Source organism: Sparus aurata, chromosome 24 (genome assembly GCF_900880675.1).
Source record: "Sparus aurata chromosome 24, fSpaAur1.1, whole genome shotgun sequence".
Classification (NCBI taxonomy): Eukaryota; Metazoa; Chordata; class Actinopteri; order Spariformes; family Sparidae; genus Sparus; species Sparus aurata.
In genome coordinates, this window is record NC_044210.1 from 14,869,910 (window position 1) to 14,896,530 (window position 26,621).

At 43.3% G+C, this 26,621-nt stretch overlaps 1 protein-coding gene across 3 annotated transcripts in view; it reads right to left on the reverse strand.

The window, feature by feature from the left end:
- Positions 1–26,621, reverse strand: part of LOC115577202 (receptor tyrosine-protein kinase erbB-4) — a 280,463-nt gene that overhangs the window by 43,383 nt on the left and 210,459 nt on the right. For all 3 annotated transcript variants that reach the window (XM_030410145.1, XM_030410146.1, XM_030410144.1), the window contains exons 14-17: positions 21,555–21,648; positions 18,414–18,568; positions 12,692–12,736; positions 8,762–8,894 (exon numbers count right to left, since the gene is read on the reverse strand). In XM_030410145.1, the coding sequence (XP_030266005.1) occupies positions 8,762–8,894; positions 12,692–12,736; positions 18,414–18,568; positions 21,555–21,648 (427 nt within the window). The remainder of the gene's footprint in view (positions 1–8,761; positions 8,895–12,691; positions 12,737–18,413; positions 18,569–21,554; positions 21,649–26,621) is intronic.

A 26,621-nucleotide genomic window follows, 5' to 3' on the forward strand; every position in this document is an offset into this window, starting at 1 on the left:
TTATCTCTACCAATGAACTTGTTCCAGGACATTTCTAGCTGTAGTTGTTACTTTTTTGAGAACTTCAAGATTCATGTTGATATGTGGCAGTATATTGCTTAAAATAATAATTAATTTTTCCATGTTTCAGCATATTTAACAGTCTTAAAGTTACACAAGTGGGGAAAATAACACAATGACAGACAGGTATGAAGATTTTCGCCAATCCTCTTTATATTTAATCGTGTTAATTACTAAATAATAACACTAAGTTCTGTCTTGGTACTAATTTCCCCCCAAAATACTACATCAAACCTCTAATAATAGTATTCATCTATCATCAGTTCTATATTATAAGTATGTCTTTTAAACATGACATATTTATGGATTTATAAACATGATGTAAGAAGACTTTTACCCGAAAAAACCTTTGACTTCGAGACCAAACAACCAACTAACAGACCCTTTTCACAGCAGACATTGTGACATGTCAGAGGAGGAAAAGCACAGGTGGAATTCCTGACATTAATGATGGCTGCATTCCATTTAGGTGAGCTATTTCAAGGCCTCTCTGGTGTTACATGCTGCCTCGCTGACATGGCCTATTAGAAAAGAATGGAGCCATTGTCGGTCACGCTGTGCTTTTTCCTGCTTTGACCAGTCAAAACAACAGCTGTGTAGAAAGGTGAACTAGCACCAAATGTGGCTGAATTCTGATTGGTCTACAGCGCATTGAGACCCTCCCAACTTCAAACCAGTAGCACAACTTTTTTGTTTAACTTTGAAAACAATTACCTGCATCAATAATGTTTAATCAATAGTTTAAATGCCTTATAGATCTGTATGCTAGTCATTTAGCATTTGACACATTCACACTGGTTATTTAAATGCTAAAGACGATGAACGTCCTCTTCAGAATGAAATAAAGACAAACTAAAACTTCTGGGTTGCCAGGTTGTGGGAAAAACAACAACACTGCACTTGTATCCTCCTGCCGCATAACTTGGTTTGTATTTTTCATTCCTGTAACTTTTCAACGGACATTTTCCCCAGTGGTGTATCCACATTTGGTGCCTGTTGGATAAACATGTATGAGGAGAAGCCATATCCACTGCCCTCCACAGTCTCCACAAACCTAGAAAATAACAATAGCTATCCTCTCTACAGAATATGTAGCATAAAAGGACTCGAACTCAGCTTAGATTAGCAAAAAAAATTAGCACTGAACCTTTAGAACATCCTGTGAAACTAAAACTCTCCACCACACATTCAGTGATGTGGGTGTAGCAACTTTAGGGTGACAAAGTGACCTATTAAGCGGTGGGGGTTTCGTGTCAGGCCTCCAATTAATTACGCGGAACCACTGACTTCCGAATTTATTTACCTCAACAAAAGCTGACTTTGGTCACATCCATCATACGAGCCTGGTATTTGGCCAAAGAGCAGCATTTGCATTCGTTTGCTTGCACATTGGCGGCATGAATAACAAGAAAAAACAAGCAGCGCTGTAGGTGGAGAGAAGTGGAGCGGCTCAGACGGAGAGGATGCAGAGGGAGGAGGTGACGGAGCAGCAGTAAGAGCAGATGGTGACGGGCTGTAGCTGTTATTGTTTCATTAGGACGAGGCTGGACCGGGCTGATGAGGGGAGGAGAGGAGAGGTCTATTAAATAAGATGCACACCCGTGGCCTCGGCAAACTCTCCGGAGCTTGCTCGCTCGCTCGCACACACACACACGCACACACTCACCACGCCACTTTATTTACCAGCTAATAATGCGCCTCGCCGTCGCCAAATGAGCTTCGCCGGCGCGGCGGTGCAAAAGGATTCGGATGCTTCATTGGACAAATAAGCAGCGTGTTCGAGCCTCGAGCTAGAATACATTCGCAGAATTATTCTGTATTGAATAAGTAAACAACGTCCCCAAACACAGAGCTGCACTGCGAGCCCTTGGGTACGCGCTTTAATGTTCACATTACTCATACAAAGTGCTGCATTTTGTTGTGTCGGGTGATTGAATTGAAACCAGGTGAAAGATGACTGCCACGCCGCAATCTAAATGTAGGCATGCTCATATTTCATTTATATTCTTCAATATCTTGACTGTCGTTCCTGCTTATTCTACAAACATGGAGATTAAAAAACTACAACAAAAGGAATTATTTAGCAAAGTAATCAAGTTCTGTTCTCTGTATTGTTACGTCAGAGTTGTGTCATGGTGGATGAAACTCACGAGCTTTGGTTTAACGACATAAACATTGTCGGTTTAAAATAGTTGTCGTTAGAATAGTTGAAAATAGTAGAAAATCTCCTGAGGAAGGTTCAGGGAGGAAACGTCAGCTGTATTAATTAAGTGTGATGATGTGCAGGGGTGTCTTCTCTCAGGACCAAAGCAATAACAGTATAATAACTTCATTTTTCTGAAAAGCAATGTTTACCTATACTTCTTACAATATTATGTTGTGATGTTGTTTTCATGTAATGTTGTGTTTGGTTTAATGTGTTTTGTGTAATGTTGTGTTTTGTGAAATGTTGTGTTTTGTGATATGTTGTGGTTTGTGTAACATTGTGTTTTGTGTAATGTTTTGTGTAATGTTGTGTTTTGTGAAATGTGTTTTGTGATATGTTGTGTTTTGTGATATATTGAGTTTTGTGTCACGCTGTGTTTTGTGTAACATTGTGTTTTGTGAAACGTGTTTTGTGTAACATTGTGTGTTTTGAAATGTTGTGTTTTGTGTAACATTGTGTGTTTTGAAATGTTGTGTTCTGTGAAATGTTTTGTGTAACGTTGTGTTTTGTGAAATGTTGTGTTTTGTGTAACATTGTGTGTTTTGAAATGTTGTGTGTTTTGAAATGTTGTGTTTTGTGTAACGTTGTGTTTTGTGAAATGTTGTGTTTTTTGTAATGTTGTGTTTTCTGTGATGTGTTTTGTGTAAAGTTGTGTTTTGTGTAATGTGTTTTCTGTGATGTGTTTTGTGTAAAGTTGTGTTTTCTGTAATGTTGTGTTTTCTGTAATGTTATTGTGTAATGTTGTGTTTTCTGTAATGTTGTGTTTTCTGTAATGTTATTGTGTAATGTTGTGTTTTCTGTAATGTTGTGTTTTCTGTAATGTTATTGTGTATTGTTATGTTTTCTGTAATGTTGTTGTGTTTTGACCTTCAGTTCACTTTATTAACCTGTTGACTAGCAGCACTAGCATATACCGACTGTCCTTGATCCCATTTCAAACAAACCATAACCTGCTTCATCTATGTGTTAGCAGTGTTGGTGATATGGATTGTGTGTTGTGTTTGCGTATGATGTATGTAATGTGTATTTTACTCTCTACGAACAGGCCCTTTCAAAGCGTGGGCGCCCTAACAAAGAAAGCAGTGTCACCCTCAGTCCTGAGCCTGGCCTGAGGAAATGTAATAAAGTAGTAAGAAGTAATATGGTGCAATGCCGGACACAGTCCTGAAATAATGACCCTCAATCATGAGTTTAATAATGCAGCGGTAATTTAACTATCAGGCTGAGGGCATGTAAGGTCACCATGGAGACTATTCTACACACTTATTTTCTTCTTGAATGTGGCTGGCACGGTGAAATATTCTTGTTCTATACTTAGGAAACCACAATGACACAAAGTCATTGAGAGCACATTATGGACAATTTGTGCATGATAGCAGCAGCAGAGCGAGCTTATCTGTATGCAAGGACATTTGTTCTCAGTATTAGTGAGTCCATCCCGGCAGCCATGAACTCACTTCTTTCTCCACTGACTGCACTTAAAGAGGAGTCTTTCACTGTATTACTTAGCTGCTAAACATGGCTGCCAGTGGAAAACTTCCTCCGGGAAATCTGAGATCTTTTCACCAGCTGGTTTGAATTTTGGGGTGTAAGTGTTTGGAATTGGAGGCAACACACATGCACATTAACTTAAGCACACTAGATATTTTAATTCCTTCATGTCGAGGCTATTTTTCTGAAGTATAGCCGTGGGGCCGGTGCCTAAAAGGAAGTTTGAAATGGAAAAAAAGTGTTTTGACCACAAAAACTGTGTACATGCACAACTTTCGGACAAAGTTGAACCAAGAATTTTGGTATGTAAACTCTTTTGCTCCATGCTGCCTCAAATCTACTAAAACTATGGTAAATGTATTGACCCTTAGAGGTCACATATTGTAGAAAGTGAAATAAAGTGCCTTTAAATTAGCCCCAAGTAATGGCATTGCTGCAAAGAACACTGCTGAAGTTAATCTGTTAAAACAGGCCTGTGGAAGCTGGCCAATCAGAAGAGACTGAACTTTTCTTTTGGGGGGGGGAGAGACAGAAAGACACATCTATGTTTTTATTTAGTATTCAGAACGGAGAGAACAAATATAAAATGACGTCAAATATGAACTGAACCAATTGAAAACCAGCCACAACAAAAAAAGTTGTAATAAACTCGAATTAGAATAGGCGTCATGGTCCCGTGGTTTTCTTGTATTCTGTTTCCTGTTTTATGTTGAAAATGAATTCCCCTCATGTGTTTTCATTACTTCCTGTTTTTGTCTTTTTCATGAATCAGTCCTTGTGTATTTTGTTGGTGTGTTTCCTGCTTTTAGTTTTCAGATCGTCTGTGTTCGCTGCCTGTGTTCAATCTTGTCATCACAGTTTGTCATTTTTATCGGCGGCCTTTTGGTCACTTTATGCTTTATGTTAATAAAGCTCACTTTTTCCTTTTTGCTTTCTTTTGGGCCCTCTTGAACTAAACGTTACAATAGGCTAAATGTCCTGGTTGTCCTGAGAGGGCCAGAAAATGAATAAAACCAACAGTTATTTCAAAATAAAATTTCCTCATATTCCAAAATAACTGCGCATGTTTTTGCATCCGCCTTGTTTTTTCACAAATCGGTGTCTGTCTGTCTCTTGACTTACATTTGCCATAAGCTTTAGTGTGCGTGAACAATGCTTGGCTGCACTACATGCATTCACCTCCGCGCAGGCAGGTGCTGTCCAGCTCCCCTGAACGCTGAAATCCTTCTTGTAAGCGAGCGTGGAAGCAGCGTGGGAGCTGTCCGCAGCCTGTGGTGCTGAAACACTCACACAGGCCAGCGTCTGCACGAAGCAGCTCGAAGAGGACCTTGTGGTGGAGGGATGGAGGGAAGGGGAGGGCGATTCCAAGTGCATTAGTCGCGCTCCATTGGACCGGGGTCAGAGTTCAAGGCCCGGGGTCGCGCCGCAACGGTGAGGGGGACTTTGCTGTTTGTGCCGTCTCTCCCTGAGAAAAGCAATTTGTTTTCAAGAGGCACAACAGTGGGAGACTTTTTATTTTTTTATTTTCTTATATATTAGCCTCCACTTTTTTTCCTTCAAGGTGAGAGAGAGAGAGAGAGAGAGAGAGAGGGAGGGAAAATAAACTAACACGGGAAGTTTAAAAAGATAGAGGAAGAAAGCGAGTGCTCGCGAGGGATAAATGGAGATACGGAGATCAAAACGGAAAAGGTGAATCCGTTAGAAAAGACAGAGAAGAGCAAAACAAAGAAAAAACAATAAAGGAGTGTGTGTTTTCAAGTCAACACAGTGCAGCAGCCTTCACACGTGTCCTTGATATGGAAATGCCGGCTGAACGCTCAGAGCACTGGAGGCATCGTCTTCCTGTTTGACGCGAGAGGTGAGCTCTCTGTTAAAAAAAAAAGAAAAAAAAAAAAGAGATACTGTAGGGAGAGGAGAGGGAGAGAGAGGGGGAGTCCCTGAGCCTCCCCCCGTCCCCAAATCCCTCATCCTGACAAGCCTGATCTCCATTCGCAGACACAGACTCAGCTCTATTATTCGTTTGAATAGAGAATCCACATTCAGCCAGCCGTCCAAAGCCTATCGCGTGCTTTCATCAGCCAAAAAAAAGAGCCTCTGGAAAGTGTGATACAGACAGCAAGGAGTGCAGGTTTTTTTTCTTTTTCATTTTTAGTAAGCCGGGTAGGTGAACGGCATTCAGACGGAGAGGAGTACTTGTGTGTGTGCACGCATGAACGCACGTATTCATAAAAATCCAAGGGAGGAATTTAAAACTCCGGAGCGATGTGAGGAAACGGATGCCTCATGAAATGAGCGCTGGCAACAAAAATCCGGCACGTTATGCTTACTGGAGACGTACGACCGCCGCTTACTAAATAGTTTGGAGGTTCATAAAATAAGCATTTGACAAAAGCATTCTGGATTGAAACTCTTCATTTTACCGCTCGAACAATGGCAAGAGATCAGTTTACACAGCGCTGAAAGAAGAAGAAGTGCTAATAAAAGTGAAAATGCCCTCTTACAAGTAGAAGTACTGCATTAAAAATCTTATTTAAGTCAAAGTATTTTCAGATAAATTTACTTAAAGCATCAAAAGTAAAAGTATCGTCAGTATCTTTCACACAGAAAGCGACAAAAGTCTGGCTCTTGGGCACAATTGGCATTCATCCTGGGTCAGATGACTCGGCAGTAGTCACAGCTGTTTATCAAACATGACACTCGATGCCCTCTTACTGGCGCCATCAACGTTACGGATGTGCGTAAAGAGCTCTCGAACCGACCAACAATCAATCGATCCAATCACTGGATTTACACCTCCACCCTTCCACTCCCACACAGTTATTTACACACTAATTCTGACACAGGCGGACGGGAATCAGTCAAGTTTGTGGGCGTTCCGATAACAGACCGATACCAGATCCCCGCCATGGTGCCTGATTGGTACTATACGATCATCAAAATAGTTATAAATGCAAATTATCTTCCACTAATTGTTGCAGTTCGGTCAGAACCACGCTCAGTATCTCTAAAAAGTCTTCAGCTCTATGACGATGCATTTTTTAATTCAAGAGGGTTTTTAAAAGCTTTCTTCATCTTGACAAGCAGAAGATTTTCATCAACCTATAAAAGGAGCAGTTCATTCTTTAAGTTTAGCAAAAAAAGAAAATCCTAATTAAAAATCAGCACATTTGGGGAAACGTGGTTTTCACCAGACAGGAAGGTAATGAAAAATAGCATTCTGAAAAGCAACGAAACAACTTTCATTTTCAGCTGCGGATCCACAGCTTCCTTCCTCAGGAGTCGGCCTATTTCCTATTTCCTGACCCGCTGACACCGAGCAGGTCCGGTGTCACGATCCGGATGCCACAACAAGGCTGCTAATGTGCGTGCGCATGGGCCGCGGTGGACACCGACCCCGTGACCTACACTCTTAATGAGTGGTCTGTCTAACCCGCAGTCCGACCTGCGACCGCCAAAGATTCTATTACGTCTAATTACCTTTACACCCAATTAGGCCTCGTCGGAGGTTGTGGGGGGAAAATTGACTCGTCTGGTTATATTTCACGTTCCCCTGGTGGAGCACCGAGTCGAGCTCTGCAGGAGGAGAAAATCACTCACAGGACGGTTTTATTCAGGGAGATGCAGAGAGGGAAAGAAGGGGGTCAAGAAGATCCCCCGTCCAGCTCGAGCCCCTCCTTGTCCGTGACAGTGCATTAGCGGATCTGCTCAGACTGAAGACTTCCCTCCCGGTCAAGAGGCTGTCGGAACAGGCCCCGCTTGATTAAGATGGATGTGCGCGGCCGGGATGAGGCACAAACTGCCCGTGGCCGCCCTCCTCCCGACTCCCGTCTCTAGCCTGACAGCTGTCTATAACACTGCTGCCTCTACCTGTAAATTATACTAATGCGCCCTGACAAGCAGCTTCTATAGGCACGGCCGTGCAAAGACCTGCAGTGATGAGGGAAGGTGTCTTGGAGCATCACAAAGGTGAACAACCGGAGCTCACATGTGCACGTGAACCCCCACCCCCCTCCGCGGCTCGCCCACACCTCAATCTTTCACTTTCTCCTCTGAATATTAACTCCGCTCCGCTCTCTAATGCTTCCCAGAAATGAACCCCCCTCCTTCAAGGCCAGATCGATGGGCGACGGCAGCCGCGCATAATTTCTTAAAGAAAACATCTTCTGCCCGCCGCGTGGTTTGGCTAAGCACCACAGCCGAGGATTAATGTTTCAAGGCTTGCTTACGAGTCCGGTTTGGTTTGCATCCATCTGGAAAAGTGCACGACTTTGAGGTGAGGCGCCTCTAACAGACTCAAAGACGAGTGGGAAGTTCAGTGGAAAGAAAGTAAGATTGACTCTTTACACCGGAGCAAAATGTATCCATGGAACACAACGCCTTCCACATGGTCAAGGTATGGAGCGTCGCTTTTATAGGTCCCCCAGAAACATGTTTTACCCAACTTCTTGACTTGTTCCTCTTTAAAATATAGACAAACGGAGGACATAAAACAAATAAACTTGATGGGAACTGGGAAACTTGACCGAGATTCATCCGGGTATCGAGCCTGCACAGCTGTTATTGGAGCAGAACCCAGAGGTACGTCATCGGATCTGGACCCCCTGTGGAGCCTGATCCACTGCCAGGTAAGTCGGCCGTGTTACCAACTTTGCATTGTGCTAGAAGTCCCCTCCGAGTGTTTCTTTAGTTTAATTAAACAAACTTTTCCTTGTTTGTTTGCCGACACATTAATAGCAAGGTAGCAGTCGGAGGAAGCGTTTCCTCATTTCCTCTCCGGGATCAATAAAATTAATTACACTGCGGTTATTTGTTGATGATAATACAGAACGGGGCTATTTTATTCTGTTGTTGCAAATGAAACACTTAATTCTCCTTTTCGACGAGCCTGCATCCTTTGACCAAACTGAGCTCAAGGCAAGAGTTCAAGAAAAAAACTGCAGAAATCAATTCCTAGAAAAAAAAAAAAAAGCTCTCATGTTGTTGTGACGACCTCCGCCCTCTCACCTCTGTCTCCAAGAAGCGCCGCAAGGCCCTCTTCTTCTTGATGCTTTTGCGGCGAACATAAACGGCCACGCTGAGCGCCAGGATGACGATGATGAATAGGCCGCCGATAATGCCAGCTGCTATTAGCGGTGTCCTGTAGAGCCGGAGGAAGAGAAGAAACATTAACATTGCTGAAACATTAAGAAAACTAAAAGGCACTTTGAAAGAAAGTGCAAACCAACCTGCTGTTACACCAACAAAAAAAACAAAAAAACATAGTTAATGCTCTTGAGATTTAACCCTTATACTCTGAGAATCTATAGAAATGCTGAAGCCAACGGAACTGAAGGGGAAAAAAAACAACACGAGCTGTTAAAAGGGACGTTTTTTCTCAGCATGTACCAGTTAGAGAGAAAGGAAAAGCTTGTTTTTACTCGAGGGTTGTGTGTCATGCACTTAAACAGCCATTAATAGCCTTTCTGTTGCTCTGACAACACGTGTTATGCCATCTTTGATTATCTCCTTGAGTGATGCTCACCTCTGTCTAATCCATCAGCCCCAATACTTCCACCACAAAAACATCCATGACTACAACTTCTACCCACCACAACATTTTGCAACCCTCCTATATCGGTCTTCTCTCGCTTTGTAGCTTCGGTTGGAAATCACAAAAACGAGTTCAGACAAGGGGGTAGGGTTCCATTTCCACTTCTGTGTTTTCTAATGGGTACACTGCTCTTTCCAAGTGAGGGACTCTTCCATTTCCACAGGTCAAGAAATAGCCTCCGAGGCCATGTGCTCCTTTTGGGTGGTATAAGCTAAAGCTCGTTCTACAGGAGGCGGGAAGTCCTTATAACTCCAACTCTAACACGGACATACCGTATTTAAACTTTTGAAGTCTTTAAATGTATTTCAGTCGGATCATATAGACACAAAACAAGAGCACGGCATCAATTACTCAAATGCTGGTTTACCAATTTGCGACTATGGGCTGGTTAGGTTTAGGCAACCAAACCCACTTGGTTGAAGTTAGGAAAAGATCACGTTTTGGCTTCAGGTTCAGTTTTTGACACGACTGCCCAACTGCAGTTCAAACCTGCGTTTCAACATTTGTAAGGGTCAAACCACTATGGCATTTCAACACTTATATTATTTTCAAGAAGACATCAAGACAATTTTCTGCAGTGTTTGTGGCGACACAAAACTGAACGTGAAGCCAAAACATGATCTTTTCCTAACCCCAACCAAGTGGGTTTGGTTGCCTAAACCTAACCGGCCCGTAGTCACAACTTCCCTGAACCTAAAGAACATAAAGTCGCAACAGAAGTGCATGATTTTTTTTTTTTTTGAGGGCTCTCCATTAGAAAAGAAGAGGTAAATGCAAGACAAACTTGCAATAAGAAAAGCATAAAGTACTTAAAATATAAAGACAATTAGAAAAGCTCCGCAGATTCACAAATGAGAGGAATTACGGAAAAGATGTTAAAAGAACCGGCAGCTCAATTAAACATTCACAATCGAAAAAAACAAGTTAATTGGTTAACAATGAGCAGTTTTGTTCTCTCAAAGTTAGAAAATTGGATTTCTATTTCTATATAAGTTATGATCAGAACTACGTGATAACAGTCGGTAAGAGACTGATAACGATGCTTGATTTAGAAAATTCATTTTGAACATTATTGATTTTTTTTTTTGTTTCGATGTACTCTACGAGTGTATTTCATTCATCCTCCCTCATCACTTAAATTAAAGGCGCCTATCTTTCACAGATTGCCTGCGAGTCTTTGCGGGGGGGGGGGAATCTGCTCGAGGCGAGCCTAAAGGTTGGAAGTTAAAAGCTCTTTCTCTTCACTAATAACGGTACTAATGCATTTGCCATTTACGTACCACCTGCACTCGTCTCTACTACTCGACTCTGTCCTTCTACGGCTCTCTCGTTTTCTTTATCCTCCAAACCCGGATTCCATTTTCACCTTCGCACCACCGCCGGGCTTATTCCCTGCCCTTTATCTTTTACTTTTTTCTTTAAAAACACAACACCTAGCATAAAGTAACACCTGCTTTCTACCTGGTTCTCGAAGTTCAAAACTCTATTAGCCGTAGAGGCCATTAGCAGCTAATGGAAGACTCATGTACCGGGGAGCTATGGGAGAGCGAGGTGCCGCAGCGTTTGCCATATCGATTGTGACGAACTTAAAGAAGGAGGAGGAGGAGAACGGGGGTTGAAATTTACAAAGAGGCAGCGGGTTTCGCCATAATGAGATATACAGCCATGTGGGGAATAGTAATGCAGCAGTTTGGAGTGATTAGGTCGAGAAGGGGGGGGGGGAGAGACAAGGAGAAACAAAAAAAACAATGGAGAGAGCCATATAGGGGAGGAGAGGATGGCTCAGGAGACGAAGCCGACGGAAAACAAAAGCGGAAAACTGTGCTGAGACAAATAACAGAGTAAGACACAGCACTAAAAGGTGAGAGACAAGGGAAAGGACTCCTCTAATTAGGAGGAGAGGTTTTCCGGCGGAACAAGCGACACGGGGTCACTAGATGAGACGGGGGAATAATGCCGTTGTAAGAGCAAGCGAACAAGTCTGGGACTAGAGGCTCACCAGAGGGAGAGGGAAAGGTCTCGTTTCTGTTTTCCTCTGTTTAAAAGGAGCCGAGACCTCCTTTATTTCTTTTAACGGGGCTCGCTGGTTCCGTTAAGTTCTAATGAGTTTGTCGCCCTTCTGAATGTGCTCTAATTGCAAAGATCACTTGTTTTTATTGGTATTCTAATGGAGTTGTTGTCGTGACTTCGGGCTATTTAGGTTGCGCGGCTGTTCACAAACCGTGCCTTGGCTTTTTGTTTATTCTGCTCGGTTATTTTTAGACACAGTTGTTCATTTTTTTACAAGAAAAGAAGCACCGCTAGCAGCTGTATAGTTCCTTGGGGGCATTTCACGAGTCATTTCAGGTCTCTAGTTGTGACACATTAAAGGTCCAGTACTCTAGAAAATGTGATTACCATGTTTTTTTTTTTCTTAAATGCTCTTATAAAGCAGGACTAGGTGACGTGCAAATTATGTGAAAATATCAGAAACTGTGCCTTTAAACAAACCGTCTGTGACATTGTGATGTCACATCTATAAAGTCCTGCTCAGACCTGTGAGAGCTGACCAATCAGAGAAGACTGGGCTGGGGCCTTAAAGTGTTCAAAAAGAGGATAATTAGAAGAAAACCGTCACAGATGTACCTGATTGTTATTAACTACAGCAGACGGAAAACTTGAACACCAACGTATAATAGAGCGAAGCATCGACGTCAGCTACAGTCAACAACAGCAAAGAGATCAAGAGGGAGAGAAATTCACCAGACTCCCTTATAAAATCGCCCGATTTTGTGAGTCGTTGAGGTCGGAGAAGCTTGATAAACTTGGTGAAGCACCGTTTCTGACAAATCCTTAATTATTTGGGCCTTCTTGCAAATTCGGCATATGTTAGTTTGTTGTTTTCACATTTTTGTTTGTGTCGAGAATAAACAACAAAAAAAGTTACGTTACAAGCTTTTCCTACATTTTCTTGTCATCATGCCGAGGTGAGCTAAATTAAGCTAAGCTAAGCTAATTTCCAGCTTCATGCAGACAAATGCGAGAGCAGTTTAATCTTCTCTGCTCTGAAAAGCCACTACAATCATTTCAACTTTCATTAATGATTACTATAATGAAGACGTTGATTATAATTAATAAATCATTATTCATGTGATTCGCACACATTAAATAGTAACAATGGCACAAATTAGACCACACGATTCACATAAAGTTTAGACCGGAACAAAAAGAATCCCAATCATCCATTAATTATAAAACACTCTTTTTAATGAGCATCATGAGAAACTTTAATGAGCAGTGGCAGGATCTGATGGTGGTCTACCCTCCTCTGCCCCACATTACAGATGTACCCTCAGATCTCTTACCTGTCCATCATCCCGACACAATCTTGGAGTCTTGGCCCGAGGCACCTGCGGGGTAGACAAACCAGAGAGATCATCCATTAAATCGGGGACAGGTTATGAGTAAACCTCATGTTGTCTTTCTTGCACGTCAATCAGCTGTCACTGGGCAGGGACCTGTGGAAAATTGAATCCCGAGCACGGCTGACCAGTTGTCAGTATGACAGGAGGGAAGCGTTTGGGTGAGGAGGCCTCGTTCTTGTTTGTTTCGGTTGGTGGGGGATATTTAAATGGAGTCCTGAGCCGAGAAAACATTTCTGCGCCGGCTGGATGAAGAGTTGAACCCTGGGGGAAATTAAAACAGTCAAATCTCAATCAGAGGAAACTAAGACACCCTTTCAATATCTATTAAGAATTAATAACCTCTGTAGAGGTGGTGAGAATATCTAGATACAAGCGCCAATTTGTCTCCACATTGAGTATTTGTCCACTTCAAAGCTGAAACACAGAAATAAGGTTGAGAGGTCAGTGTCAGAGGATTATATTCTGGGATGCGTTGGTCGAAAACATCTTCTCTTCAACTGCTTTCTATCCAAGCCATATGCTGTATCATTTTCTAAATATTTGTATTAAACCCTAAAAAGATGCATTTGTAAGGGATGACCACCTGTTGAATTCATACTGCGATAGCCCTAGTTAGCTACACAGCTAGCGGTGTGGCGAGCTGTGTGGCTGTGTGGTATTACGCGACAATACGGGCCATGGCTAGCTGGTTAGCATGCTAACTTCAGTAGTTATCTCTTCATCACAATACATAGGCATCTACATGACGTCAAAACTGATTCTTTACATTCAATGTTGGCGATTCATAACGAACAATAGCTATATTCCCAACCTGGAACTGGCTTACTCCCACTTGTTATTTTTGGCTACAGCTGAAAAGCTAGTATGTCATACACTAAATGGTAGAAGGACAGAGGTTGTTTTAGCTAGCTGGTTTACATAGTGTAGCATTTAGAAGCTAAAGAGCCATATGTTTCCTATGGGAGATGGTGGAGACCAAAAATGGAGCTAAAAGCGAGTGAATATTGGACTTACCTTCATCAATTAATTAATGTTGCTAGCATGTTCGCTAAATCAGGTATAGCTGGTTCAATTGCTGGTTTAATGATTAATTTAATAGTTTAGCTTTTTTTTTATTAAATCTTAATTTTCCTCTAAATACAGTACGTATCCTTTATTCTAAAAAAAAAGAAGAATGCCTCTGTTTTGCTTCAGTAGACTCTGATCCAGGGACGTCTCTCTCTGATTCAGCATTACCAACAGGATCCCTTTACCTCAACAATCAAAGCCGCTGCAACGTAGTGCTGATAACACCACGATGAGTGAGAAGTGCAGTTTTTAGCATTAGGTAAGCAGGAAGTGATTAGAGCAGACTCTTAGCTCCTCATTAATTCCAGCTCCTTGAGTGGAGGACTTTGAACAGCAGGATAGACACAGGAGAATGAGTTTTGAATGCTTCTGTGTGTGTGCATGTGTCTGTGTGTGTCTTTGTGTGTCTCTGTGTGCGTGTGCATAAGCGTGCACGTTTTGCACAGGCACGCAAGACACAACAAATTACATAGCAAATTAGGAGAGCAGGCTAACTTTGGAATTAAATCGGGTGACAACTGTGGCTCCTCCAAAGTCACTTCGGCGTCAATTAAATGGTGCACCAAATAGCTAATTAGCAAGCAATCAGTGTCTGTATCCAGTGTTGTGTGTCTGCGGTTGTGTGTGTGTGTGGGTGTGTGTGCACATGAGCCACATAGTTTCCTTTCTGGATGAGTAGGGAACAAAGGTACAGCACATGTTCTTTTTAGCAGTATTTCTAACAGTAAGGAAGGGTTAGGATGTGGAGATAAAATCAAGACAGTTGTGTGTTTTGTGTGTCATTACGCTTCTGGGGAACAGGAAGTATAATGTACACCTCGGGCTACTCCTTGAGCATTTCTTCTCATACATTTTGGCAAATTATTATTAAAAGTATGCCGAATTAGCTATTAGCACTTCTTGTTCAAGATGAACCCACGCAAGTACACACAACTATCGCTGGATTTCCTTGATAGTGAAGAAAACTTAAAAACGTGATGATTATCGAGGGGGTTCTGCAGTTTTAAAGTAGCCGATTTTTTTATTATCTCAATTGGCACCACTTGAAAGTATGCCGAATTAGCTGTTAGAAGTTCCTCTTCACATTGGACTCATGGATGTACAGATAACTATCACTGGGTCATTTTCAAACTGAATAAAACCTTAAAACTTGATTATTTTCAGGCAAGTTCTGCTGTTTCAAGCAACGTCTCTTCACCCTTTATATTCAACATTGGCACCATTTACAAGTATGCCGAATTACTTGCTAGCTGTTCCTGTTAGCAATGGACCAATAGATGTTCAGACAACTATCACTTGATTATTTAGACACTGGAGAAAACCTAAAAATGTAAAGATTCTCAGGGATGCTCTGCACCTTTCATTTTAAATTGCCACCACTGCCACCAGTGGTATGCCGAATTAAGTATTAGCAGTTCACCTTTGCAATGGACTCATGCATGCACAGACAATTATCACTGGGCTATTTTAAAACTGAGGAAAACTTTAAAGGTGAGAATTGTAAGGCAAGTTCAGCAGTTTTAAGTCACGTCTTTTAACTGAAATTGAAACAGAAATTCTGGTGTTTTTCTCCAAAAAGAAGGGATTTCACACTCAGAAAAGGACTTTTTCTCTTTCTTTTTTTAGATGATTGGTCCCTTTCACCTCGCACACTGTTCCCTCCGTTGTCATCTCCCCTTCAATTCCCACGCCCCCCGAGGGGAGTGTGACTCGCAGTTTCAAAACCTTTTCAGGCAGCTGGTTTAAGTGTCTGCTCCGTTTGAGCTATTATTTAGCCAGATACCAGCTCTTTACCTTCTGTAAAGGTGCCATTCTGTTCCTGACACTGACCCCTGACCCTCTGCAATGTCTCCTTTTGGCTCACGGCCTCAAATACCCGGCCTCAGCGTCTGTCTTGGCATTAATCCAGAGCACCCTGCGGCTGGAGGGCAGGATGGGATGACAAGGCATGATGGAGGTGTTGTCATTCCAACTACAGATTAGTGTTCACACAGTCGGGATCAGGCACTTGTGTGTCTGTGTGAGTGAAAGCTGTCACGGGAAGAATTGTAACCTCTCATCCGTCTTCTTTCCCGTTACATCCATTGTGTTTTCCTTCTTCTTCAACCCGTCGTCTCCTGTAGAGCTGCTCTGATATTTTCGACACTAACAGGGCAGATGCAGTAAAACAAAATGACCTCGTGCTATGTGAGAGACGGTACATCGAGTCCCTTCCCGCCCTCGGATCATATCTCCAGCTCTGTTGCTAGGTTTCGGCGCTCTAACATTGTTTGCAGAGTCCACCGACAAGCTCCACCTCAGACCCTCACCCGCCATCTCTCCTCTTTTTACTGGCAATCCCCCATCTTCAGCTGCCTCCTCGCTGGTACGCTTCCCAGTATGAGTAAAAAAAAAAAAAAAAAGGAAAGTTCAAAGTTGCAGCCATGTTGACTTCAAAAGACAAGAGGGGAATAAGACATAAACCCAGCTGGATACACGACGAAGACACATTTCCTTTGTTTCCACAGCCTCTCGATGCTTTTTCTAAGACTTGTCCTGCTCTGGCCTCTGCATGAAAACGTGTTTGTTTACAGGCGGGTGAGGGCTGAGCTGTGATTTTATTTACAAGTCTGTTTTTGGAGTTTGTTTGAGACGCTGCGCTCAGCTCTTCTGCGGCCAGAAATGTTGAGGTCATACCAGGTAACCTGAGTATCTCTTACGTGCATACATCAGGTTTTAAAGGTGCATTGTGTGTGCGTTGAGAGCAAAATATGCTTTTTTGATCTGTGCACGAGAAGATTAATACTGCTTTTACACCTGTCTGTAAAATAATACAGCTGTAGCCAGGAGCCGATTAGCTTAGCTTAGCATCAAGACTGGAAACAGAGGGAAAGCGCTAGCTTGGTACAAGACGAAATAGAAATCTCCCACCTGAGTCATTCTGAAGCCAATGAGGAAATTCTGCTTTCTCTATAACAGGCTGCAGCGGCAACTCCAATGGTTTCTCATTGTATGTAAGCTTATGAGAAAATTACCCTACTTCTAACTTGATTTATTAACTCATTGAACAGTTTCCTGCTGTGTTTATGGACTCAATCACTTGCTTCAAGTCTTCTTTAATACAACATGATGGTCATTTTGTAAATTATGGTCCCATGTTGAGTTACATGGATGATAAAGTAGAGCATACTTTAGGGCGTGGCTACCTCATGATTGACAAGTCGCTACCACAGTGACCGCCAACAAGCAACGAGGCAATACAATGCTCTCCAGTTCCACTCGTCCAAATATGGTCACTTCTAGCTTTGGCCAATGGTAGTGCACAAACCAATATAGCTGTTAGCTGTCTTCATGCCAAGCTAAGTTAACTGGCTCCTGGCTGTAACTTCATTTAGCATACACTTATTAGAGTGGTTAGCTATCCTATCTTTGCAAGAAAGCATATGAAGGTATTTAACCACCAACTGCTGCTAACTCTCGCTGCTGTTAGCTTGTTAGCTCAGTTACCTGCACATCTAGCACTGTTATTCCTTCACTCTCTGTTGACTAAACTTCTTAGACATGCCACCTTTGAGTTAAACTAGCAAACACACACTGCAGCAGAAGCCAGAACAAGTTAGTCAGTAAGTAAAATCATAAGTTCCCAAAGTCATGTCTTCTAATGGCTTGTCTTGCTTATTTAGCATATTCAAGTTACAATGATGTAAAGCGGATACAAAAGCAATAAATTCTCACTTTCCAGAAGCTGGAACTGGAGAAAGTTTGGCATTTTTTGCTAAAACAATTCATCACTCACCAAAAGTGTTGGAGACTAAACTTCTGTTGACAGGCTTACCAATTAATTGAGTTGTAGCTCGGCAGTAAAACCCTCTCCTAACACCAGTTACTTCCAGACGCGGTTTAAAAAAAAATGTTTTTGACAGCAGCGGTGCAGGCGGCTCTTCTATTCACTGTTCTGGTGTGAGCGCGGGTCAATTTGACTCCGTCCTGTCGGTAAAATAAAACTCTATAATGAGGTGTATGTGGACCTTTTGCATCTCAAGCGCTTATACAGTTTAAAGCTGCGTATTCGAGGAATCTTTCATCATAATCCGACGCCCATTCGAAGCTCTCTGAATCTGACCTTTTCCTCCAGTGGATGTTTGATTTTTGACGTTTGAATGTTTGGTATTCAAGCATCCAACCACCTCCACCAGTCTCGCCTCTCCATCTTCCCTTTCTCACATTTTCCTCACTGTACACCCCGGTCTTGCTTCGTATCTCCCCTCTGGCTGCCGTCTCTCTACAACCATCCCTTCATTCATAGTTTGTCTGCGCCATGCTCCACGTGGCCTTTGGGGTCAATAAATTCTGCCCCCGACCGAAGGGACCCCAGGAGCCAGCTACAGGTCGGGGGAATCGAGCAGCTGCAAGATTAAGTCATCTGCTCTGCCTCGCTTCTTTTTCTTTCATTCTCTCCTCGGGAGGGAGGCGCCTCGTGTCCAATGGAGCATGTCTTCACAATGCTTAAAAGCACCTAAGCCAGGGGATTCTCAGACGAGCACAAAGAGGACAAATGCTTCAAAAAGAGATGCATCAATTTTTATACATCTCTACGTGTTGCCCGGCTTCTTACCCCTGGGTGCAGTTAGCATGGCAGGGATGACACTCGTTGTTGGCCTTGGCGTACTTGAAGATGAAACTGTTGGCCCCCTGCAACCCGTCGGGGCACTTCTCCACGCAGTTGGGTCCATCTTTGAAGTGGAGGCATTTTACACACTGGTCCGGGCCCTGAGGGGAGAAGAAGAACAAGGAGGAGGGAGATGAGAGGAGGAGCAGGAGGCGGCGGACAAGGGATGAATAAAGAAAGAGGAGCAGGAGAAGCGATTAGTGCGGTGGAAATGTGAGTCCAGGTGACGGGCGGAGAGGTGAGGGGGGAAAACAAAGCAAGGGAGGAATCGAAAGAGGAAAGAACGGAGATAAAGAATTGAACAGAATCACATTCAGACCCGGCGAATCATGTCAATTTGCTCACTTCCTACCACGACTAATGTGGCTGGCGGGACACACATGAACTCTCGCTCAGTGATTTATAATGTGCAGAGAGAAGAATTGGCGTGAGTGTATTCGAGCTGCGGCCCCCCCCCCCCCCCCTTTGTTTAAATTGGCAAAATGCACGAGGAACCAGGTCGTGTCAAAGTGCGGCATCTCGTATGTGATGGAGGAGACGACAAGTGGTAACTGAGCTCGGCCGCAACAGGATCATGAATAAGTAACACGGTGAGGAGTGTGTATGGCTGATTGTACCTGAGGTGTGTGTGTATGTGTTCTCAGTGTCGACTGATGCGCAAGCAAGAAATGTGGCAGACGGCTGCATCCCGGCGCTCGGCTGCTAATGACGACCGCTGTGACCTGATGGACAGCATCTCGCAGTTTGACACATGCGAACGCACGCCATCAATAAACATTATTCTCGCTTTGCATGTTTGTGTGTGCGCGTGTGTGAACGCATACAGATGTCAGAATGCATTGGGGTATGTCTGCGTATGCCGTGCGCATGTGTATCCGTGTGCGAGAGCGCCCGTGGATGATTGACTCTGGTGTTATTTACTACTCAACTGTGACCGGCATCTCAAAGTCAGCAGCCTCTGTGCATCCTTGAGAAGTCGCTCCTTCTTCCTTCATCTCTTATTCTCTCTCCCTCTCCTGCTCCGTCTCCAGAGACAGTCATAAAAGGTTACTCACACAGCGACTAAATTCCACAAAATAAGTCATGCGGCACATTAGACACAACTTTCTGTAGTGTAACTCTGCAAATGTAAAATTGGCCTTCGAATGAGCCTCCATATATATATATATATATATATATATATATATATATATATATATATATATATATATATATAAATATAGTGGTTTAGTAGACCTTTTTTCCAAACCAAGAATGTGCTTCTCGTTTCTATTAAAGACATTTTTTTCTCTACTACAACACAAATCTGCCGACATGACATTCATTTTGCAAAATATCGCTGCACGGTCATGTAGAAACAGAGAAAGTAGACCCCAATGCACGAGGATGGACGGAGTTCATTTTACTGATCGCCTCAACACAAGCTACAGGCAAACATGTAGAAACATCCGGGGAACAGCAACAGCAGGATCAAGGAAACTAAGCAGCGGTGGCAGGATAATGGAAACTCAGCAGGAGCAGCATGGTGGAAACTTAGAAGGAGCAGGTTAAAAGATACTCAGTAGCGGTAGGATGACGGAAACTGAGCAGGATAATAGAAACTTAGAAGGAGCAGGATAATGGATACTAAGCAGCAGTAAGATAATGGAAACTGGGCAGGATAATGGCAACTTAGAAGGAGCAGGTTAAAGATACTCAGTAGCGACTTAGAAGGAGCAGGTTAACGGATACTTAGCAGCAGTATAATAACGGAAACTGGGCAGGATGAAGGAAAATTAGAAGGAGCAGGATAATGGAGACTGAGCAGCAGAATGATAATAAAAACAAAGCAGGATAATGTAAACTTAGAAGTAGCAGGATCATGGAAACTGTGCAGGAGCAGGATAACGGAAACTGAGAAAGTGACTTGACAATGACTGAACAAAAGACTGGACTTAATTGCAAACTATATAAACAAGGGAATGAGGTGCAGACAGGGGAGGTGCTGAAAGGTTGAAAAGTTACTTTCTCATTGTGAATATCATAAAAAATAGAAAAAATTATTTGGTTGTGTTTTACTTAATTGCTGATGTTTTGTTCCAAACGTGAAGCACTTATTGTCAAAGTTTTGATGAGTTTAAAATCATTTACTTGGGCTTTGTCTGACGGCATTGGCATTTATTTTTCTGAAGATGAATTACAATGAGATTTCTCGCCCGGTGTGGTGTTTAATGTTTTTTTTTTGGGAGAACTGTGGGTTTGGCTGTTTCAGGGGATTTGTTGACAGTAAAAAAAAACTGTCCAATATTGCCAAACTCACTCTTCAAAACTTTGCAATATCTAATCATGGCACCTGTCATGTTGCAAATGTTTCCTTGTTATAAGTCATTTTGTTCTCCCCAGATTGATTTATTTTGATTGTCTTTACAGGCCTGAGGATCGGATTATGTTCAGCTATTCAAAATGAAGAAAGGCAAAAATAGCAGATAACCATATAGATTTGTGTTGCAAAAATACACATTTTCTGATTTTCTATCCCCTTTATCATTCTGCTTTTCCTGGTGTCTCCAGATTTGGGAACCGCTGGTTAATACCATTATAATGCAATTGGTGAAATGACTGACGCAGCCTTCCATTGGAAGCATGCTTGTTGAACATACAGTTTGTATATTTGTGTGCTCATCTATGCATCTCCGCTGACATTTCAAAGGGAAATTCTAACATTTTGGAGCGTCGTGGCGTGATCACATCCCATATTCTTGAAGTGACTTTACTGGAAGGTCAGAAACTAATCTCATTTTGCTGTTTTCAGACTGTGTGTGTGTGTGTGCGTGCGCTTGCCAAAACCATGCCTCCCAAAGTAGCCACAGTAGTTTATCATTCCTCCCATTAACCTACCATTCACCTTTGCAAACACAGCACTTATATCTCCTGCAATCCCGCGCGTGACGCCGAGATACGCCCACAAAATAAGTTGGAAATCCACTTAAGCACGCAGAAGATATGAGAGGAAAAATGAGAGTGGTGTTTTCTTTTATCTGAAAGTGAAAGGACTATTGTTACGTGACGGGGAAGTTGAGTTCGAGGGTGGCTGAAGTGTATTCTTACCTGGCCGAGGCATGTCATGGTGTTCCCGTCCATCCTCTCACACTGGTTATCACACTCCAGGCACACGGATCCATTGGCGAATTCCCGCACTTCCCTGGCAGAGATAATCGAGATAGAGATGCATGTATTATAGATTTGAGAGCGCACCCGCATTGAAATATTGATTAAGAGCCTGCTGTGGGGAGATTTTGAAGTATGCTGTGTGCGTAAGAGCGCAAGCTGTACATAGCAGCCCTTTGATTTTAAACCAACATGTGATACGGCATCAAGAAAGTAATCTTACACCTTCATTCACTGGTGGCCATCTCTGGCTTTCAGGACTGCCTCTGAAAGAGGGGCATGCTGGGCAGCGAGCAGCCTAAGACTATTTGATCAAGTTAAAGGCTTAGCATGGTCAATATGTTAACTGAGACGGGCCCATGAATAATTAACAGCTTTTTTAAATCACGGGCAAACACGAGGTGATGCACGGAAGGAGGGAAGGGTGGTGTAATGGGGCAGGGAGAGAAGTTTGCTCTGGTCAGGGTGATGGTGGGAGGTAAAGAGGAAGTGTAGAAGAAGAAAGGTGAGGCGACAGGAAAGAAAAAGGTGAGTCAGAGGAATACGCTTTCATAATCTCATCACATCCCAGTCACCTGGTTAGCAGTTGATGTTTCTACAAACTGCGGATCAGGTACCACCTCAAGACGCTTTTTGTGGCAACCAAAACAGAGTGTTTTTCAAAGGAAAGCAGACGTTCTCCAGCCTGTTGATTGGCAACCAACACCGACTATTTTGTCACCAGGTGTTTTTTGTGGCGACCACGGCCAGGTGTTTTTCAAGCGAAGGTGGACCATCTCCAGCCATGTGATAGCCAACCAAAATTGACGTCTTTTCACAGGGAGGGCGGACCTTCTCCAGACGTTTTATTGGCGACCAAAATCAGCTTGTTTCATGTGGAGGTGGACCAGTTCCAGACAATTTTTTGCGGCTATTATTTAGGGAAAATGGACCGTATTCAGCCAATTTTGCTATTTTAAGCCAAACCATCCATTTTCCTAACCCTGACCAACTGATCTTTGTGGCTAAACCTAAGCTTAGCATAAGCACAGTGTTCTGTCTTGAGAGAAGTAATAAAGTAAACCTTAATGTACCTAAAGTTGCAACAAATAAATGAAATCCGACGGCAGTTTGTGAGACTGGTTCAAGCTCTACCGACCCTTTATTTAGCCATCTGGAAAAATGTGTTGTAGGTCATGATGGCTTTGTTTTTCCGCTTCGACTTGTGAAGGAATAGAAGTAAACAATGGAGCTCAATATTGGGTTTATACGCTGCAATTACACCAACAGGAGCTGCACAGCACCTCAGGCCATAATGCCAAATCCTTATATGTGCATACGTGTGTGTGTGTGTGTGTGTGTGTGTGCATGCACCCAATCTATAAATGTCTCCCTTTGTTTGTGTCAGAATCAGCGCGTTTTTTTTTTTAAAGTCTCCGGCGAGCAGAGGGTGGCTGCTGTCAATAAGAACCACCGCCGATCAAAAACACTTTTCACATCAGAGGGATCGATGGGCCGATGCAGAGGACAGCCGTCCTCAGAGGAGGATTCACCCAGTTACAAACGAGGCCCGTTCTCACAGTGGTGAGCTAATGAGACTGACTCCCTCTTTGTGTGTGTGTGTGTGTTTTGTTTGTATTTGCATGCGACGCTACCACGGTGGAATAAAGACTCGATGGATTCCTTCCTTGTAAGCCGCCTTTTAAATTTTTTTTATGTGATCTTGAACTGAGGAATTCAGATCTCCTGCGGGTATGTGTGTGTTTTTTTTTTTTTTTTTTTGCATTTTCATGTGGTGAATATCAGATGGAAACTTTTGAGTCTTGCTGGTTCTTCAAAAAAAAAAGAAAAAAGAGACACTCCGACACTCCCGAGTTCAACTGGAGCACATTAAAGGGCAATAAAAATAAAGATAAAACCCTAGATTTCCCTTTTGACGAGCCTTAACGTCAGAGCATGTTTTTTTTTAATGGTCCTAATGGTTCGTCGTGTTCACAGCGGTTCATCTCAAACATCCAAATCCGCGGCATCACAGAGTGTCCCTTCATTAGTAATGTTTTTTGGTGGAGTCAAAGGAAAACTCCCACTGCTCTCTTTACATTTCTCCCTGGTCTTTCTTTCCCCTTGTTCCAAAATAAATTAGATTTCTCTCCTGGAAGCTCTGTCCAGGGGAATCCTTTAGAAAAGGGCCCAGGCAGTGGAGAGATATCTCTTTTGTTGGTTGAGGGGAATAAAAAAAAAAGAAAAAATACATGGAGGAGAATGGGCGAGAGACAAAGACCTCTGCAGCGGTGCTCTCCAGGGTCATTTCCATTCTGTCAAAGCCGTTCCTCCTGATTGGCCCCCTTCACGGCTGGAGGTGTGCGCCCCACCGGGGGGACGGCCTGATGGGGGATTAGCCCTGTTTTAGCAGGATTTTAAGCGCTACCGTGGCCACCATTCAGACCTCGGAACCTGCTGCAAACCAGAGCATGGCCAACCCATCCGAGCAACTTTTTTTAATTAAACACTTTCAGCGCCTCCCTAATCCGGCCACCCCCCTCCCTCCCGCAAACCCTCAGCGGACACCATCTCAGACGTTTTTCTTTTCCCCCCGCCTAGCGCCTGTTTTGTTTTATTCAACAGATGTATAAACTGAAGGGAATTAGTGCCTTTCCTCATTAAGAACGGAGACGTATAACGAGGGCGAGCCGAAGGAATCTTAAGGTTTTAAATCGCCAACCTGGAAACATATTTAACGAGCGAACACATCCTGCGGAGATATACAGTCGAATACAATACATCCAGAGCAGAGCAGATATTAAGTCGACCCACTGGGAACACAGTTGAACCGCAGATACAGTGAGTAGAGCCGAGATCTTCCAACCAATCACTCCTCAGACTGTGAGACAAGGCCGAATCGGGAGCGTACCTATGTTCCCCGGGTCCTATGTTCCCTGGTTTGTTCAACCTTAACCTTAACCCTAACCCTAAGGACCCTTTGGGTGAACAGTGGGGAACATAGGACCCTTTTTCTAAAAAAGGGTCCTATGTTCCCCAGTCACATACAAAGCGGGGAACATAGGACCCTTTTTTCCCGGTTCCATACAAAGCGAGGAACATAGGACCCGGGGAACACGATCCCGGCTGAATCAGCGATGGCGACAAGAAACGCTGCACATTGGCTGTAAATGGGCGCAAACGTATATTTGCAAAGGATCCGTCTATGCTCTGGCACTTACGCATGGATAGAATGGCCATCAGGAGCAATTTGGGGGACACTTGGATCTACAGGGTCAGAGTCCAACCAAACTAACCTTTTCAGCGCGTGAGCATATTGGAGAACAGTCCAGCAACATCAGTTACTGACTTCTAAAAATGTACAGTACTGTTCATTATGTCTATCAGAGAGAGGGAGGTCTGTTCAGAATACACAGCTCGGTGCAATAACTGTCACCGATGATGAAACTGTAAACCTTATCTTGGGATTCAGGAGTGGCGGCTGCCGCACGTCTAAATATAACACCACCCTAATCTTGTACAGACAGCGACTGTTTCAGCAGTTTCTTATTCTGTATTTTTACAAGACAAGGTAAATAAACAGAGCGCATATCAGCACTGACAGCCCGGTTTCATCAGCTTCTTTTTGTCAACATGAACTTTAAAGATGCCCTGATATTGTTTAGTTGATAGCGTTTGAAGACCGGCTGTTCCATGTGTTGGAGCGAGGTACGCTCAATCTCCGAGACAAAAAGCTCCTGTTGGTAAAAGACCATTCTGTGCCCTCAAGTATTTCAGTGATCCGTTATTGCATATTTAAGCCGATGAATAACCAATGACAGTCAAGATTTCTATGTTTTAATAGTTACATCGCTTAAATCTGCATACAAGTAGCTAGATTGTCCAATTTTGCATGCGGATGATTCGACAATCCTTCATTCATCCTTCCTTCGCAAGAAGCCATGATGTCAAAACTGTTATTTCTTTGCGTTTGGTGATAATTTCTCTGAATTTTTGAATGTTTTCAACTGAAATTTTCACGTATGGCACCTTTAATGTAATATATATGAGATTTAAATACAGGACACAAGCGCACAAACACCAATCGCAGTATTTGTCACAGGCTGGGTAAACTCACATTTAATCGCCTCGCTAAGAAATACACGCATTTGCACTGCAGAGTGAGTTTTATACTGACTCGAATGAGACGGAAAGTACATAGTGTGAGTCGCCAGTTGACAAAAAAAGAACCCAGGTTATCCAAGGTTTCCAGCTCAAAAAAAGCTCCCCTTCACCTGCCGAAGGTACACTGACTTGATGCATGGCAGGTGGCGACTTCTTTACACAAGGCCAGCCTGTAGGTTTTGGATGTTTTGATTCATTTCAGGTCGCAGACGGAGAGCAAAGACGTGGGCCCCAGCTTGCGATGCATCGCGGCGCCTGACTGTATTTACAGTATAGGAAGCGAGTGTGCTTCAGCAGCTCCCCGCCACGCGCCTCTTCTTCGCCAGTCTTCTTCAAAGCCCTCGCTGTGAGCTGTTTTCGCCGGCAGCTTCAAAGCCTCCCTCCCACAAGCGGCGCCGGGGAAAAGGACCAGCAACAAGTCAACATGACCGAGGTTTGCTCGCTCTCGTACACCCTCCCTCCTCTCGTGCACCCTCTCCTCCTTCCCCCCTCCCCTCCCCCACCCCCGGGGGAAAAACACAAGCTTGACATCACCGCTCGCGAGAAAGTCATATTTATCTTGTGGCAGGCGCTGTCGGTACAGTCTTATTTTAGACGGATGCTTTCAAGTGTTGCGACTCACAACATCTCCTCGTTCATTCAAGAGGAGCAGGCTGGAAACCACATCTACAAAGAAGTGTTCCTCCCCAGGTGAGTTGGCAGTGATCTCTCTGATGTGCCTCTAGGCAGTATAAAGCGACGACCTGAATGCAATTATTCACACGGAAAAACAGAACACAAGCGGATCGTGAGGACGATCGGAAGGCCTTTTGTTGTAAATGTCGGTCATTCCGCGGCGGAGAGCGGTACACACGCTCGTCTGCC